The sequence below is a fragment of the Geotrypetes seraphini genome, chromosome 7 (assembly GCF_902459505.1).
Source record: "Geotrypetes seraphini chromosome 7, aGeoSer1.1, whole genome shotgun sequence".
NCBI classification, from domain to species: domain Eukaryota; kingdom Metazoa; phylum Chordata; class Amphibia; order Gymnophiona; family Dermophiidae; genus Geotrypetes; species Geotrypetes seraphini.
This window is the reverse complement of record NC_047090.1, coordinates 134756294-134772357: the sequence shown is the minus strand read 5'-3', so window position 1 is coordinate 134772357 and position 16064 is coordinate 134756294. Positions and strand designations below refer to the sequence as shown.

The window sequence follows — 16064 nt, the reverse complement described above, 5'->3', positions numbered from 1 at the left end:
TAGCATAGCTGGTTTTTAAGAAAGGTTTGGACAAGTTCTTGGAGGAAAAGTCCATAGTCTGTTATTGAGAAAGACATGGGGGAAGCCACTGCTTGCCCTGGATTGATAGCATGGAATATTGCTACTCTTGGGTTTTGGCCAGGTACTAGTGAACTGGATTGGCCACCGTGAGAACGGGCTACTGGGCTTGATGGACCATTGGTCTGACCCAGTAAAGCTGTTCTTATGTTCTTATGTAAGTCAATTTCACAAGAGGCTTATAAATTAAACGATGGAGTAAACTTACTATTATAGGAATCCCCAGATCCCTGGTCCAAGCTTCTGCCTGGTGATGGAAAGTTAAATGTGGCAATAGACTCTCACTTTATAAGAGGACACCCTATTAATGCCATCATGCCTAATAAGAATACCTTCTCCACTCATCTGATTTTATCTTATCTTAGTTCTGTAGCCTGCAGAATATCTATCTATTTAATGACTTGCTTTACTACCTTTAACTGGGCGAGCAGGACAAGGTGGTATACGATCTCATAAACTGGTATAGAACAAGGAACTACATTGTGGATAACAAAGCAAGAAGAACTAGGAATAAAACAGTCCTAAGAATTGCAATAAATTTTAATATCTCCAGTAGGTCAAAAGCAGATCAAGTCTTTGACAACAGATACACCACCTAGAATAAAATAGTTTTGACTGCCTTCCTCAACCTTAAATATTTATTCAGTCATCTTATTGGGGGGGGCATTCCATGTTGACATCACCTGATAAGAAACCAATGAAAACAGTTTTGCAAGATTTAATTTTAATGACAGCTGGAAAATTTAGTTTCATTTAGAGTGACATATGACTTCATATATATGATGATCTTAAATACCATATGTATCTCAACTTGAATCCTCACCTCCCCTATGTAGGTGGATAAAGTAAGGAGTCACGGAATCAAACTTTCACATCAAAAATTTAAGTTTTCAGCTTAACCTCAAAAGAAGGGTATAATCTGGAGAGAGTAGTTTCTTGGTAGGATTGTGTATAGTGGGTGGGAAGGGGGGAAGGCAGTTTGTGTGGTCATTTTCAGGCTTTTATCCCTAAAATTGAGACATTTTCTTGTTTTAAAATTTTATTTTACATTTGCTTGATATACCTCATATGCCAAGGACTAAGGACTAGATTCACAAAGCAAACTAATCGTGTACCGATCGGTTTGCAACCCCTTTGCGACCAGATTTCCCTCCTTCACTATTCACTAACCTCTCCTGCGATCTGCTTCAAATCCGTGCATGCAAATGAGGAGAAACGCATGCAAAGTAGACAGGGACGTGATTCACCAACCAAATTTTTAAAACCGACTGGATTGGCCGAACAACCCAAAAAGCGACTGCAGGGGACCAGTCAAAAACATCTTTCTGACTCTCCAGCTCCATAGAAGCCCTGCTCTCTGCATGCCCTACTCTCTGCTGCCCCGAATCTCTCCTGCCTGCCACCCTGATGCTTTTTCCCAGATCTCTCCTGCCTGCTTGCCCCGAAACACCGGCCTGCTCTGCCCCGATCTCTCCTGCCTGCTTGCCCCGAATCACCAGCCTGCTCTACCCCGATCTCTCCTGCCTGCTCGCCCCGAATCACCGGCCTGCTCATCCCTGATCTCTCCTGCCTGCTCGCCCTGAATCACCGTCCTGCTCGTCCCTGATCTCTTCTGCCTGCTCGTCCCTGATCTCTCCTGCCTGCTCGCCCCGAATCGCCGCCTTGCTCGTCCCCAGTTTTCTCCTGCCTGCCCCGAATCTCTCCTGCTCTTCCTCGCACTGTGAGCCCATGGTTTTAACCTGCATGGGTTGGGATCGCACACCAGCGATCCATGCCGGCAGATGGGGGCGTTCCTCCAATCACCCCCATCTGCATATTAGACTTTGAAGAATCCATCGGACCTGCCCGGATCGGGCACGGGTCGGTCTCGATTGGGCAGGTTTGTGAATCTAGCCCCAAGTGATTCACATAAAACAAATTAACTGCTAAGGAGAGAAGGAGAGGAAAAGTCGGGTGTTAACAGGACATGTAAAACTGTTTTTAGAGCTACTTTAAACTTAGCATAAGAGGGTTCAACACACTTTAATTCATAGGCTAGCATGCTTTTTTAAAAATTCTGTTTATTGCACTTTTTAAACTATAATAAAACGCAAAACCACTTTAGAAGCTGATCAAAGCTGGGGTTGTTGGGAGTTTTTTTTTCAGTTTCAGTTGAAACCAAAACTGCTACAAAAATTGTCTAACCATTTTCAGCAGAAACTGAAACTGCAGCCAAAACATTGCCTGTAGCAATGAAGCCCAATGGGGATTGTCAGAGCCTAATCTAACCACAGGATGCAACTGTCCCATGGCAGCAGGTATTGCAATGCTTGTCTACCAGTAATAGGCAATAGCTAATTATATGATTCAGGCAATAAGTTTTACCATAAACTGCCACCATTAAGACAGCTATATGATTCAGCCACTAGATTTCACAATAGAATTTACAATAAAGCCAGCCCAGCAGAGAGAGGAGCATGGTGACTGCTTTATAGAATCATTTCTATTTGGGGGGTGGGGTGGAATTTGTATTAACATTGAATGGAACCTGGAGAGGAGGTTTGAAAGGAACAATTTTCTAATGCTGTGTTTCAGTGTACCAGTGTTATGTACTGCTAAAACATGAACTATTACTTCATAGACATGTACTGCGCCATTTTGGAGAGAATTTATTTATTTGGAACCCTTGGTTTGATCTGACCCAATTTTAACTTGATATATCTTCATCAGTTTTTCTCACATGACAAATCTGGTCCAATTCCATTAAATTTTCAGAGTCATTTTGCCCCTTGATGAACACACATTCTCATCCTTCTTATATATAATTTCTTTCCAATGTTCGTTTGAGTTGAAAAGAATAAAGGTACTTGGAATTTGATCAGTAAAGTATAACATGCTGGATCAATAGCCATTGAGCTTCTATGAGTTCTGTTTATTCAGAAGCTTGTATAAGAGAAGTGACTATAAACTCTTTGGTAAAAGTTTGGGTAAAAGACTTTTTTTTTATTTTTTAGCGCTGCACCTAATAAAAAAACAACAAAAATCCTAACTAAACAAACAAGGTTATGAGATCATGATTATGTTTTTTTCTTATCTACTAGGGCTTGGTTCTGAGGACTGTTCTCCTTCAAACATGAGTATAGAAACAGAAATGGCTATGGAACAAATGAAAGAACAGCATCTTAGAGAGCTAGAGGAATTGAAACTGGAGCTTCTTGATAAAGTAAGCAATTTTGCTTCCTGAAAATGTGAGAGTTATAGGGTACACGTCCCCTCAAATTGTCAGCCTCTGATGGATCTTCTCAATCTTAGAAAAAGAATTTGTTTTTTTTCTGCATGCATCACTATTCTAGGAGTGCTCAAAATGTGTTGCAAATCTTATGCTTTCCAAGTTTTAACATCTGCTCAATTCATGTTGCTGAAATTTGGTACAAGGGGAAGGATCAACATTCAGACCCTACTGTAACTGAAGTTTACAGAAGGAAAAGATGTTTATAGTGAAAAAATCATAATATGGAAACGCTAGTGCAGTCATAATTCTTATAATGCTACTTTTCTACCAGTTTTTTTTATTTAAAAAAATTATTCCACTTTATGCCTAAGCAGATTACATTGTTTATTGTTTATTGTTTATTTATTTATTTGATTAAACGCCTTATCGATTCTACAAAGCGTTGTACATAATAAAAAAAAAAATTTTTCCTTTTGACAAACAATATTACAATTAAAACATACTGCAGATGAACTATAATACACTCAAAGTTATTGTGGGCGGACGAACAAAAAACACACAAGGTAAAGAGGGGAGAAATACAATAGTTATAGTAAATGGAAGAGACATTAATGGAAAAAACAAAAGGGTAGGGAGATTAATTAAAAAAAAAAAAAAAAAAGTAAAAAGAAAGATTAAAATTAAGACGTCAGTTAAAATTAAATTTAAGATAGAGTAAAACTTCAGTTAAAAGCATCTTTAAAAAGAAAGCATTTTAATTTGCTTTTGAATGATGTTAGATTATTTTCTATTTTTAAATACAACGGAAGAGAATTCCAGATTGTTGGGGCTGTTACTGAAAAAATGGTAGTACGACGTGTACCAATCATCTTCAATGAAGGGATATTAAGGTTAGATTGGGTTATGGATCTCAAAGATCTTAGTGAGTCATAGGGGATCAATAATCGATCAATGAAAGCTGGAGAATTAGTTTGCCTGGTTTTAAACGTTAAAAGAGCTATTTTATAAGTTATCCGATGTGAAATTGGCAACCAGTGAGCGTCTTTTAGCAGAGGGGTAACATCTAAACAGACATATTAAAAATTCACAAATTTACACACATAACAAGATTGATTACCTGCAATGGCCAAGGGTTTGGGCTTGCAAGTGTATTCTTAACTTTTCTTTATTGGCATATAAACTGACAGGAGGGGAAGAGTAGCATAGTTGTTAGAGCTCCAGGCTGACAACCAGTAAAATACAGTTCAAATCTCCCTGTTGCCCCTTGTGATCTTGGGCATCAGTTATCCCTCCATTGTCTCGGGTAAAAACATAGACCAAGTGTCCTCTGGGAATAGGGAAGTGCCTAGTATACCTGAATGTAGCTCGCTATGAGCCAAATTCAAATAAATGTTATAAAATAAAGACATTTTAACAATGTTTGTTTTTCTTATATAGACTAGTGTGAGTAGAATAAAGATATTGACTGTCCCTGAACTTTTTCCTTCTGCTCCTGATATGAAAGTGTTAGTGTCAGAGCTATAGTGCTTGCACTAAATCTTTCCTTGTTTGTTGTATTGGTTATAAAAGGTTGACACACTGATTTGAGAATTTGTAATGATGGAATAGAGCAAAGAAAATTATTCTGCTAGCATGGGTAGATTCCCTGTAATCTGATGGATTTAGATAGGAATTGTTTAGGTTTAACTTTTTTCTTTCATGGGATAACTTTAAAACTAACATTCATTTTCATGCCCAGAAATACTTCAGCCTTTTAGATCTCATTGATATCTCATATTTTTCTTTTGGTGAAGGTAAACCACTATGAAGAACAGCTAGAGGGGATGCAGACTCTGTGTGAAAAGGAAAAAGAAGATGTAAAGAAGTACAAAGAGACAATTCAGAGGACAGAAGAGCAAATAAATGATCTTAAAATCCAATCCCGGGAGCTTCAAGGAGAGATAGAAAAGCTCAAAGACGAGCAGCAACAGATGGCTTGTATGCATGACGATGAGAGGAAAGAGCTGCAAATGAAATTTGAAGAAGAAAAAGCACATCTGCAAGAGCAACTGAAGCAAAGAGAAGCTCTTGAGGTTCGATTAAAAGAGGAGAAGGAGAGATTCAACAGAGAGAAAGAGGAGCTGTCTCAGAATAGTGCTCAGAGGGCAAAAGAGGTGCAGGAAAAGATGAGTGAGTTAGTAAGGACGTTGCAAGAAGAAAAAAATGAGCTAGAACTTGACTTCCAGGAGCAGATTACAAGCTTAAAAGAGAGGCTTGTGAAGGAGAAAGATGAGCTAAGAAGAGAACTACAAGATATGCATCAGCATGAACTGCAGGAAGAAAGGTAAGAAATCAATTGCTTCAAATTAGTTTTATAAACTTATATGCAGCTCCGTTAGTCGCTGGCCTTTCTAAAGATGTACAGTCCAGTTACACGCATTTCTCTCCCCCCTTCTACACATAAGTTCATGTAATCCTTTTTCTTCTTCTCTACCCACTATTTTAAGTTCTTGAAACCGTGTCGAGCTCCATTCTCATGGAGATGATGCGGTATATAAACTTAAGGTTTAGATTAGATTAGATTATAAATTCATTATTAAATGGTCTTTTTTCTTTGATATATCTGGGCCATAGACCATACTGTCCTTAGGTTCCAACTGCTGGAGTTGCCATCAAAGCTCACTGCAGCCTAACTAAACCATCTTGTCATTTGTGGGATACAGACCGTAAGAGTCTGCCCAGTACTGTCCTCATGGTCCAAATTACTGGTGTTCCCATCAAAGCGTTCCCAGGTCCATCCTAAACTGAATTGCCATATACAGGACACAGACCATGCAAGTCTGCTCGGTTACCAGCCTTAGTTCTTCAATTTATATCATTCACTTTCTAATTAGAGATTCACTGTGTTCGTTTTTTTTAATTTAGTCACCATTTTCATCTCTACCACCTCCTTTAGGAAGACATTCCAGGCATCAACCACTCTCTCCATGAAAAAGAATTTCCTAACTTTACTTCCAAGTCTTCTACCCCACAACCTCAATTTGTGCCTTCTATTTTATCCCTTCTCTGGAAAATATTTGGTTCTATATTAATACCTTTCAAGTATTTAAATGTCTTTTCCTTATCGCCAGCAGCAGATGAATCCAGAGACTAGTGGGTTGTGTCCATCTACAAGCAGATGGAGATAGAACTGAAATGAACTCTGTCCTCTTGGATGGAAAGCCTCCTGGTCAATCGGTATACGCTATCTCCAGCACGTGGATAGATGTTTTCTCACTGGCTCCTGATTTCTGCTTGACTGCTTCTGTTCTAACTTATTTCAGTAGAGCTGAGGGGTTTCCTGGCTGTGCGGTGCCAACTTTAGGGGATTCACCTGGTCCCTTTCCCACCCTGATGGCAGTTGTCTATTATTTCCTACTCACTTAAAAAAAAAAAAAAATAAAACCTACACAGACTGATGGGTCAGTGCTTGTGACCTGCAGTTCTGTTTTGGGCATTTAGCAAGGCTTCTTTTCTGGGGCCAAGTTCGGTGAATTTCCCTTTAAATTTTATTTATTTGTTAGGTGCAGAACAGCTTTTTGCGGTACTGGGTTCTGATGGTAGCAGCGAGCGCTATTTGTACTGCAAGAAGCATCGGCGACTTTGTTATAGAGGCCTCATTCTGTGCGGACAGCTCACTTGGTTCTTTTCCGTGTTGGGGGGAAGGGCAGCTGCATTATTCTCAGTTCCCCATGACTGTTTTGTTTGCGCGGGGTTCTGTTCCCACAGCAGTTAAATAGCCATTTGGGCGGGGTTTACTTCTTCAGGGCAGCCTCAATTAGTTGAGCCATACTTTTCACTTTCTAGATCTGAAATGAACTTGACTGCTGCATTAGCCTGCTGTTCCAAGGGTCTGTGACTGCCATGCAACATTGGGGACTCTTCTGTATTGCTGCTTCAGCCATTCCAAGAACCATGGAGTAGAGAATGATATGGGGCTCTCAGTTGGGAGCTGGAGGCAGGAGAAGACTGAGAAGAGCCGGAGAGAGGCAGAAGGGAGAAGAGGAGTAACCAACGAGCCAGGAAGGAGGAAGCCAGAAGAGGAGCGGGCAGCGGGCGAGAGTTAGCTCTGCCCACCCACACCGCGTCAGTGACCGAGTCATCGCCCGGACTCCCCCTTAAAGGAGGGGAGCCGCGGCGCGTGACAGAGCTCAGTTGGGAGCTGGAGGCAGGAGAAGACTGATAAGAGCCGGAGAGAGGCAGAAGGGATAAGAGGAGTAACCAACGAGCCGGCAAGGAGGAAGGAGGAAGCCAGAAGAGGAGCGGGCAGCGGGTGTAGCTCCGCCCACCCGCACCGCGTCAGCGACCGAGTCATTGCCCGGACTCCCCCTTAAAAGGGGGGGAGCCAACGGCGCGACTAAGGCGAGCGGCAAAAGCGCTCGCCTTAGCGAGAGCACCTTTGCGAAGGAGCCTAGGATGGAGCCAGGACACCAGGCCACCCAGCAGATTAACCTAGAAAGTAAGTCACAAGTACTTCTTTCTTCTCTCATTCTCTTTCTTTCTCTCTTCTTTCAGCCAGCTGCACAGCAGGGACCACTTTCGCACACCACGCACCAAGAGACCAGAAAGAGAAATGGAAGCAGCAGGAACCCAGAAGAGCTTCCCAGTCTACTGCACGGAGTGCCATATGTATGACTACCTCCCCTTGGGAAGGCAGGCATACATATGCAGTCGGTGTCAGGAACTGGAAAGCCTGAGGAAGGAGGTCGGTAGACTACAGGACAGGGTCCAGGAGCTGGAGGGACTCCGCATCTCGGAAGAACCGTACAGGACAACTGAGGACCCCACAAGAGTGCCACATTGAGGAGCAAGTAAGGGAGCTCGAGAGATTCATCGAGGAGGCCTACAGGAGGGTGGAGGAACAGGACCATCAGCAACGCGGACAGGAACTAACAGATGGAAGACTGAAACAACCAGACACCAAGGATGAAGGATCTTATGGAAGAATCATAGAAACATAGAAATAGACGGAAGATAAGGGCCACGGCCCTTCTAGTCTGCCCACCCCAATGACCTTTCTCTGTGAATAGATCCCACGTGTCCATCCCATTTGGCCTTAAAATCAGGCACGCTGCTGGCCTCAATAACCTGAAGTGGAAGACTATTCCAGCGATCAACCACCCTTTCAGTGAAAAAGAATTTCCTGGTGTCACCGTGCAGTTTCCCACCCCTGATTTTCCACGGATGCCCCCTTGTTGCCGCGGGACCCTTGAAAAAGAAGATATCTTCTTCCATCTCGGTGCGGCCCGTGAGATACTTGAATGTCTCGATCATGTCACTCCTCTCGAGCAAAGACTCACCAGAACCCTGAGGGAGAAGTACTGAACCACACCGAGGATACAGACTTTGAGACCAAGGAGGAAGCTGAAGAAGGGGAAATCTGCAATCATAGTGGGAGACTCAATCCTGAGAGAAATGGACAGTCACGTAGCAGGAGGGAGAGAAGACTGGCTAGTGACATGTCTCCCAGGGGCAAGAACGAAGGACATCACCGCAGAATCGAGAGGATCCTGGAAGGAGCCAAGATGGAAGAGACAGTAGTGATGATCCACGTTGGAACCAATGATGTCAACAGAAGAAATTACAGCAGGACTACACTAACTGAGCAGTTCAAGATCCTGGGAAGGAAACTGAAGCCGAGGACACAGAAGATAGCATTCTCAGAGATCCTGCCAGTACCGAGGGCAAATGTGAAGAGGCAGTCCGAGCTATAAGCAATAAACGCATGGCTGAGGAGATGGTGTGAAGAGGAAGGTTTCCACTTTGTAAAAAACTGGACAACTTTTTGGGGGAAGAACAAGTTATTCAGGAGGGATGGACAACACCTGAGCACAGCAGGAACGAGACTGCTGGCGAACAACGTCAGGAAAGGAATAGAGAAGGCTTTAAACTGAGAAGGGGAAAGCCGACAGTCGACCTAACGTCGACGGTTCGGACAGGAGTATCCAATGAAGATACTGAGCGGGAAAAATGCTGGGAAGAAACAAAAGACAAACTACAGGAGTCCAAGGATCAAGAGAGACTGGAGAACAAAAAGAAGAGCAAACAGCAGGAGCTAGAGGAGCAGGTGGAAATGAGAAAACAGGTTGAGGACGAAAAAGACGCACCACAGGAAAAGGAAGAATGCAACAGAATTCAGGGGCTGGCAGCCCATGAGGGGGACGGCAAGAGGTGCAAATCGCAAGGAAAAACAGCAGGAAAAAGAAAAACCAGGACTTAAATTGCTTGTACGCAAATGCAAGGAGCTTAAGGACCAAAATGGGAGAACTGGAAGTCACGGCCAAAAAAGAGGACCTAGACATCATTGGAATCACGGAAACATGGTGGACTGAGGAAAAGAAATGGGACGTAGCACTGCCAGGGTACAAACTCTATAGAGGCAGGACTCACAAGAAGGGTGGAGGAATAGCACTATATTTAAAGGACACCATTCACTCAACCGGAATGGATACGGCAGCAAAGGCGGAAGGATTGGAATCATTATGGGTCAAACTACCGGGAAGAAATGGAGCTGACATAAAATTGGGACTGTTTTATCGCCCACCTGGACAAACAGAAGCAAACGACAAAGAACTGGAAGCAGAATTGAGGAGGAAATGCCAAAGCGGAAGTGTGATGGTAATGGGGGATTTTAACTACCCCAAGATAGACTGGAGTATTGGAAACTCCAACTGTGCGAGGGAAGCAGAATTCCTAGAGGCTGTGAGGGACTGCTTCATGGAACAGCTTGTCAAGGAATCAACACGAGGGGATGCCACACTCGACCTAATCCTCAACGGGCTAGGGGGACCTGCAAAGAATGTGGAAGTAGTAGGACCACTAGGAAACAGTGATCACAACATGATCCAATACAAATTAGAAGTAGGAACAACAAAAGTGAAGAGAACCACAGCGACAATGCTCAACTTCAAGAAAGGGAACTATGATGCTATGAGAGCAATGGTGAGAAAAGCTCAAAAACAGCTCAAAAAGGATGGAGACCGTAGAGAAAGCCTGATCCCTATTCAAGGACACGGTGCAAGAAGCACAAAACCTGTACATCCCCAGTTCAGGAAAGGGTGCAAAAATAATCGAACAAAAGACCCGGTATGGATAACAAATGAAGTGAAGAAAGTGATAGGTGATAAGAAAAAATCGTTCTGAAAATGGAAAAAGGACCAAACCGGGGAGAACTGGAAGGAACACAAAAACCCCCAAAAAGAATGCCACCGAGTGGTTAGGAAAGCAAAAAGAGAATACGAAGAGAGGTTGGCTGGGGAAGCAAGAAACTTCAAAACATTCTTCAGATACGTTAAAGGGAAGCAACCGGTGAGGGAGGAAGTAGGACCTTTGGATGATGGAGACAGAAAGGGAGTGGTAAAGGAGGAAAAAGAGGTAGCTGACAAGTTCTTCTCGTCTGCCTTCGAGTGAGGACACATCCAATGTACCAGAACCCGAAGAGATCATAAGTGGAGATCAAGAAGAAAAACTGTTGCAATTAGAGGTAAGCCATGAGGATGTCCTCAAACAGATAGATAGATTGAAGAGTGACAAATCACCAGGCCCGGACGGAATACACCCAAGGGTACTAAAAGAACTAAGAAACGAGATAGCGGAAACACTCTGACAAATTTGTAACCTATCCTTGAAAACTGGGGAGATCCCAGAGGACTGGAAAATAGCAAATGTCACACCTATCTTCAAAAAGGGATCGAGGGGTGACCCAGGGAATACAGGCTGGTAAGCTTGACTTCAGTTCCGGGCAAGATGGTAGAAGCACTGATAAAAGACAGCATCTGTGAGCACATAGAAAAAAATGGACAACTGAAAACAAGCCAGCATAGCTTCTGCAAGGGAAGATAATGCCAAACGAACTTACTGCACTTCTTTGAAGGGATAAACAGCCAGATGGACAAAGGGGAACCCAAAGACATCATTTATCTCGACTTCCAAAAAGCCTTTGACAAGGTAACTCATTAGCGGCTACTTAGGAAGCTGTGGAACCACGGGGTGGAAGGGGACATATACAGATGGATTAAACACTGGTTGACAGGCAGAAAGCAAAGGGTTGGAGTGAAGGGCCACTACTCAGACTGGAGGAGGGTCACGAGCGGTGTTCCGCAGGGGTCAGTGCTCGGACTGCTGCTGTTCAATGTATTTATAAATGACCTGGAAACGGGGATGAAGTTATAAAATTTGCGGATGACACCAAACTCTGTAACAGGGTTAGAACCGCGGAAGAATGTGAAGACCTACAAAGAGACCTAAACAAACTGGAAGAGTGGGCAAATAAATGGCAAATGAAACTTTAATATAGAGAAATGCAAGGTCATGCATATAGGGAAAAAGAACCTGATGTTCAGCTACAAAATGAGGGGGATCAGTGCTAGGGGAAAGTAACCTTGAAAAAGACTTGGGTGTACTGGTGGATGCAACAATGAAATCAATGGCACAATGTGCAGCAGCCTCAAAGAAAGCAAACCGAATGTTGGGTATTATTAAGAAGGGTATTACAACAAGGTCGAAGGAGGTCATCATGCCGCTGTATCGCACGATGGTGCGCCAGCATCTGGATTACTGTGTCCAATACTGGTCACCGTACCTCAAGAAGGACATGGTGATACTTGAGAGGGTTCAGAGAAGAGCGACGAAAATGATAAAAGGTATGGAAAACCTTTCATATGCAGACAGGTTAGAAAGGCTGGGGTTCTTCTCCCTGGAAAAGCGGAGACTCAGAGGAGACATGATAGAGACTTTCAAGATCATGAAAGGCATAGAGAAGGTAGAAAGGGACAGATTCTTCAGTCTATTGGGAACCACAAGAACAAGGGGCCACTCGGAGAAATTGAAAGGGGACAGGTTTAGAACCAATGCTAGGAAATTCTTTTTCACTCAGAGGGTGGTGGATACCTGGAATGCGCTTCCGGAGGTTGTGATAGGACAGAGTACACTACCGGGTTTCAAAGAAGGATTGGATAAATTCCTGAAGGATACGGGGATTGAGGGATATAGATAGAGGTAGAGATAGGCTATGAAAGGGTATAGATATAAGGAAAAGGGGGATTAAAGGGTTTAGACAAGGATCATCTTACAGGTCATGGACCTGATGGACCGCCGCGGGAGCAGACTGCTGGGAGCGATGGATCTCTGGTCTGACCCAGCGGAGGCATCTTCTTATGTTCTTATTGGTGCTTTTCACCAAAGTGGCTTTAGACATATCAACAGCAGATGACTTCACAAACAGGGGATATGAAGTGTCTGTATAGGTGGGGTCACAGGCATATCTGAGCAACTGATTTGCAGTCGTCTTGGTTCTACTGCAGATACAGTAGTGGCCTGTTTGGCGCAAGGGGCCGCAACCTATTCTTTTGAGAACAGTAGGCTGTTCTTCAGCTGCTGTAATACTGGATGCGTTTGCTACAACTATTTTCTGTACCTAGCACTCCTTCCTCTCTAGAACTCTGGCTGTGTACAATTCCAGGAACCATTTTTGCCACCTTATCTCCTTATCTACTGTATGTTTTGTGTCTGCTTCAACTGTTATCTGCATAGCTTTACCTATCACAACACCATATTAAGATAGTATATAGATGAGGATGGCAAATAAAGACCTGCACGTTCCATCCAGTCCGACTAGCAAGATAAACTCATAAGATATGTTAATCTTTCGAATATGCATCCTGGATCTTGATTTGTCCTTGCCATATTTGGGGTATACGGTGGTGGTCTACCAAGCTCTGGGCATAGACCATAGAAGTTTGTCTGGCGCTAACTTTGCTTCTCAATTGTGTTGCTATCTAATCTCCATTAAGATTGTTTGGTTCCTTGCCTTCCATGCAGGATTCCTTAGCTGCTTCCAGACCCAAGCTCATCAGCCTTCTCTAGGACTCTGGCAATAGTTGTTGGCTACATGGCTCTGGTAGCTTTGCCTGATTGCTTTCTTTCAGCTTAATTCAGGCTCTTGATGGTACCTCCTTCTGCGGTACTTTATATGAACCTATTAGACTGTATTTCATTTGACCACTTCGTTGGTATCTTTCCTTATGCAAACCTCCTCTTCTGGAGGTGTCTGAAGCTTGATAGTTTAACATGGCCCTTCAATTGAGTCATGAGCATTTTCCTTTCATGTCTATGATGTCCCATGAGCTAGAGCCTTGCTAGTTAGGCTGTACCTATCATACTTTTTATGCTTTCCCTCATATCTCATCACTTCATCCAATGTTGCATGTCTTTTGGGTGTGAGGCTTTGGTTTTCACGGGGTGGTTTCTGTTTTCCTCACTAGTAAGGACTGCTTTACTACATCCCACTAGTCTCTGGATTCATTTGCTGCATGCGCTAAGGAAGGAAAAATTGTCTTACCTGATCATTTTCTTTCCTTTAGAAGCAGCAGATGATTCCAGGGTCCCGTCCTGTATGTATGTAGGAAACCATTGACTGCATTGTATTTTGGTTAGTTCCAGTTCAGTGTGTAATTGGTGGTTAAGATGCAGTCTTAGTCGTGAAATTTTTGGGGTCTTTCATTTCTAGTATGTGGGAAAGGCATATCTGGTATTTCTACTTTCCTTAAGCTCTGTTACAAGTAGCACTGATTGACCAGGAGCATCAATGCCTCCTTTCTTCTACTTGTTATGCCTCTCTACACAACTTAGCATCCTTCTGGCTACAGCCACCACCTTGTCACACTGCTTCATCGCCTTCAGATACTCAGACACAAGGTTCCTTTCCCCCTCCGTGCATATCAGCCTATCGCCTCCTAGCACATACGGATCTTTTGGATTTCTACTCCCCAAATGCATCACTCTACACCTCTTTCCACTGAATTTTAGTTGCCAAACATTAGACCATTCTTCTAACTTCTGCAAATCCTTTTTCATATTTTCCACTCCCTCTGGGGCATTCACTCTGTTTCAAATCTTGCTATCATCTGTAAAAAGGCAAATCTTACCTTCTAACCCTCCAGCAATGTTTCTCACAAACATATTGAACAGAATTGGCCCCCAGCACCAATCTTTGAGGCACTCCACTACTTACCTTTCCTTCCTTCAAGTGAATTCCATTAACCACTACCCTCTGGCGGTCTGTCCAAGTTCCCAAGTTTATTAGGTTTTTATATACCGCCTATCAAGATTATCTAAGCGGTTTTACAATCAGGTACTCAAGTATTTTTCCCTACCTGTCCCGGTGGGCTCACAAACTATCTAGCGTACCTGAGGCTATGGAGGACTGAGTGACTTGCCCAGGGTCACAAGGAGCAGCGCGGGGTTTGAACCCACAACCCCAGGGTGCCGAGGCTGTAGCTTCAACCGCTGCACCACACACTCCATCAACCAGTTTCTAATCCAGTTCACCACTTTAGGTCTTAACTTTAGCCTATCAAGCTTATTCAAGAGCCGCCTATGAGGAACCGTGTCAAAGGCTTTGCTGAAATCTAAGTAAATTACATCTAGTTCACATCCTCAATCCAGTTCTTTGGTTGCTCAGTCAAAGAATTCATTTGGCATTTGAAGTTTGAAGCACTTGAGACTTCTGCAGTTGATGCACTAGAACCCCGGCTGCCTCCTTGATAAAGCCCAGTGGTTCGGGCGAAACAGGGTCTGTCAGAAGAAAATTTTGAGAGTTTATGATTTAAAAAAAAATTATGTGCATCATGCAAGAATGAGATTTTGACATACAAATTTTGGTGTTCCATGCAAGATGTGCGTTCCTCATTATGAGTAACATTTTTGCATAATAGCTTTACTCACTATGGGTACATTTTCCTTTACATCTGCATGAGGTGTTTGGTAGTAAATTATGTAGATTTTTATGGGATCATTTAAAAGTATTTATAGTAAAACCAAAAAAAGAAAATAAGATTGTCAGTTTGTGCAAACCATCAATTTATTCTGAAGGTGTTTTAAGGATCGATGAAAGAAAACCTCTTTCCACATTTAAGCCAATTGAGATTGTAATGATCTTTGGTGTGGATTTCTGAGTTCTTTTTCTTTCGTTTAACATTACTAGTCATACTATAATCCTTTTCTGAGTATCTGGATTTGTTTTTGGTTTATGTACATTTTTGTCAAGGATTGAGGATTACCTTTAGTAAAACCATGTTGCCTTGGATTCTAGGAAATTCACTATCCTTTCCTTCATCAACTCTTCTATTATTTTTCCAATAACTGAAGTGAGGCTTACCAGCCTGTAGTTTCCCTCTTCATATCTGTGACCACTTTTGTGAAGAGGGACCACATCCCATTCTCCAACCTCATAAAAGATCTCCTGTCCCCAAGAATTTATTAATCAAATCTTTGAGGACCTGCCAGAACCTCTGAGCTCCCTTAATATCCTGGGATGGATCCTATCTGGGCCAATAGCTTTGTCCACCTTCAATGTTTTACATTGTTCATAGAAATGGCTTAAGAGGACTTTTCTTGTAATAACTCTATTGTTTATATTTAGACAATTGTTTCTTGTCCATTTTATGATTATGAATGTTTTTATTGTAAGCCGCTTAATTTATTAATTATCCACTTAATAATCTAAATTTAAAAAACAATTTCCATTCAAGAAAATAGAAATATGATGGCCCATCTAGTCTGCCCATCCATAGCATCCACTATCTCCTCTTCTCCCTAAGAAATCCCACGTGCCTGTCTCATGCTTTCTTGAATTCAGACACAGTTTTTATCTCCACCACCTCTACTGGGAGACTATTCCACGCATCTACCACCCTTTCTGTGAAAAAGTATTTCCTTAGATTACTCCTGATCCTATCACCTCTTAACTTCATCCTAT

At 42.7% G+C, this 16064-nt stretch overlaps 1 protein-coding gene across 5 annotated transcripts in view; it reads left to right on the top strand.

Annotated features, from left to right (window-relative positions):
* Nucleotides 1-16064, top strand: part of NIN (ninein) — a 263739-nt gene that overhangs the window by 141966 nt on the left and 105709 nt on the right. For all 5 annotated transcript variants that reach the window (XM_033951534.1, XM_033951532.1, XM_033951530.1 and 2 more), the window contains exons 15-16: nucleotides 3159-3280; nucleotides 5083-5612. In XM_033951534.1, coding sequence (XP_033807425.1) covers nucleotides 3159-3280; nucleotides 5083-5612 — 652 coding nt within the window. The remainder of the gene's footprint in view (nucleotides 1-3158; nucleotides 3281-5082; nucleotides 5613-16064) is intronic.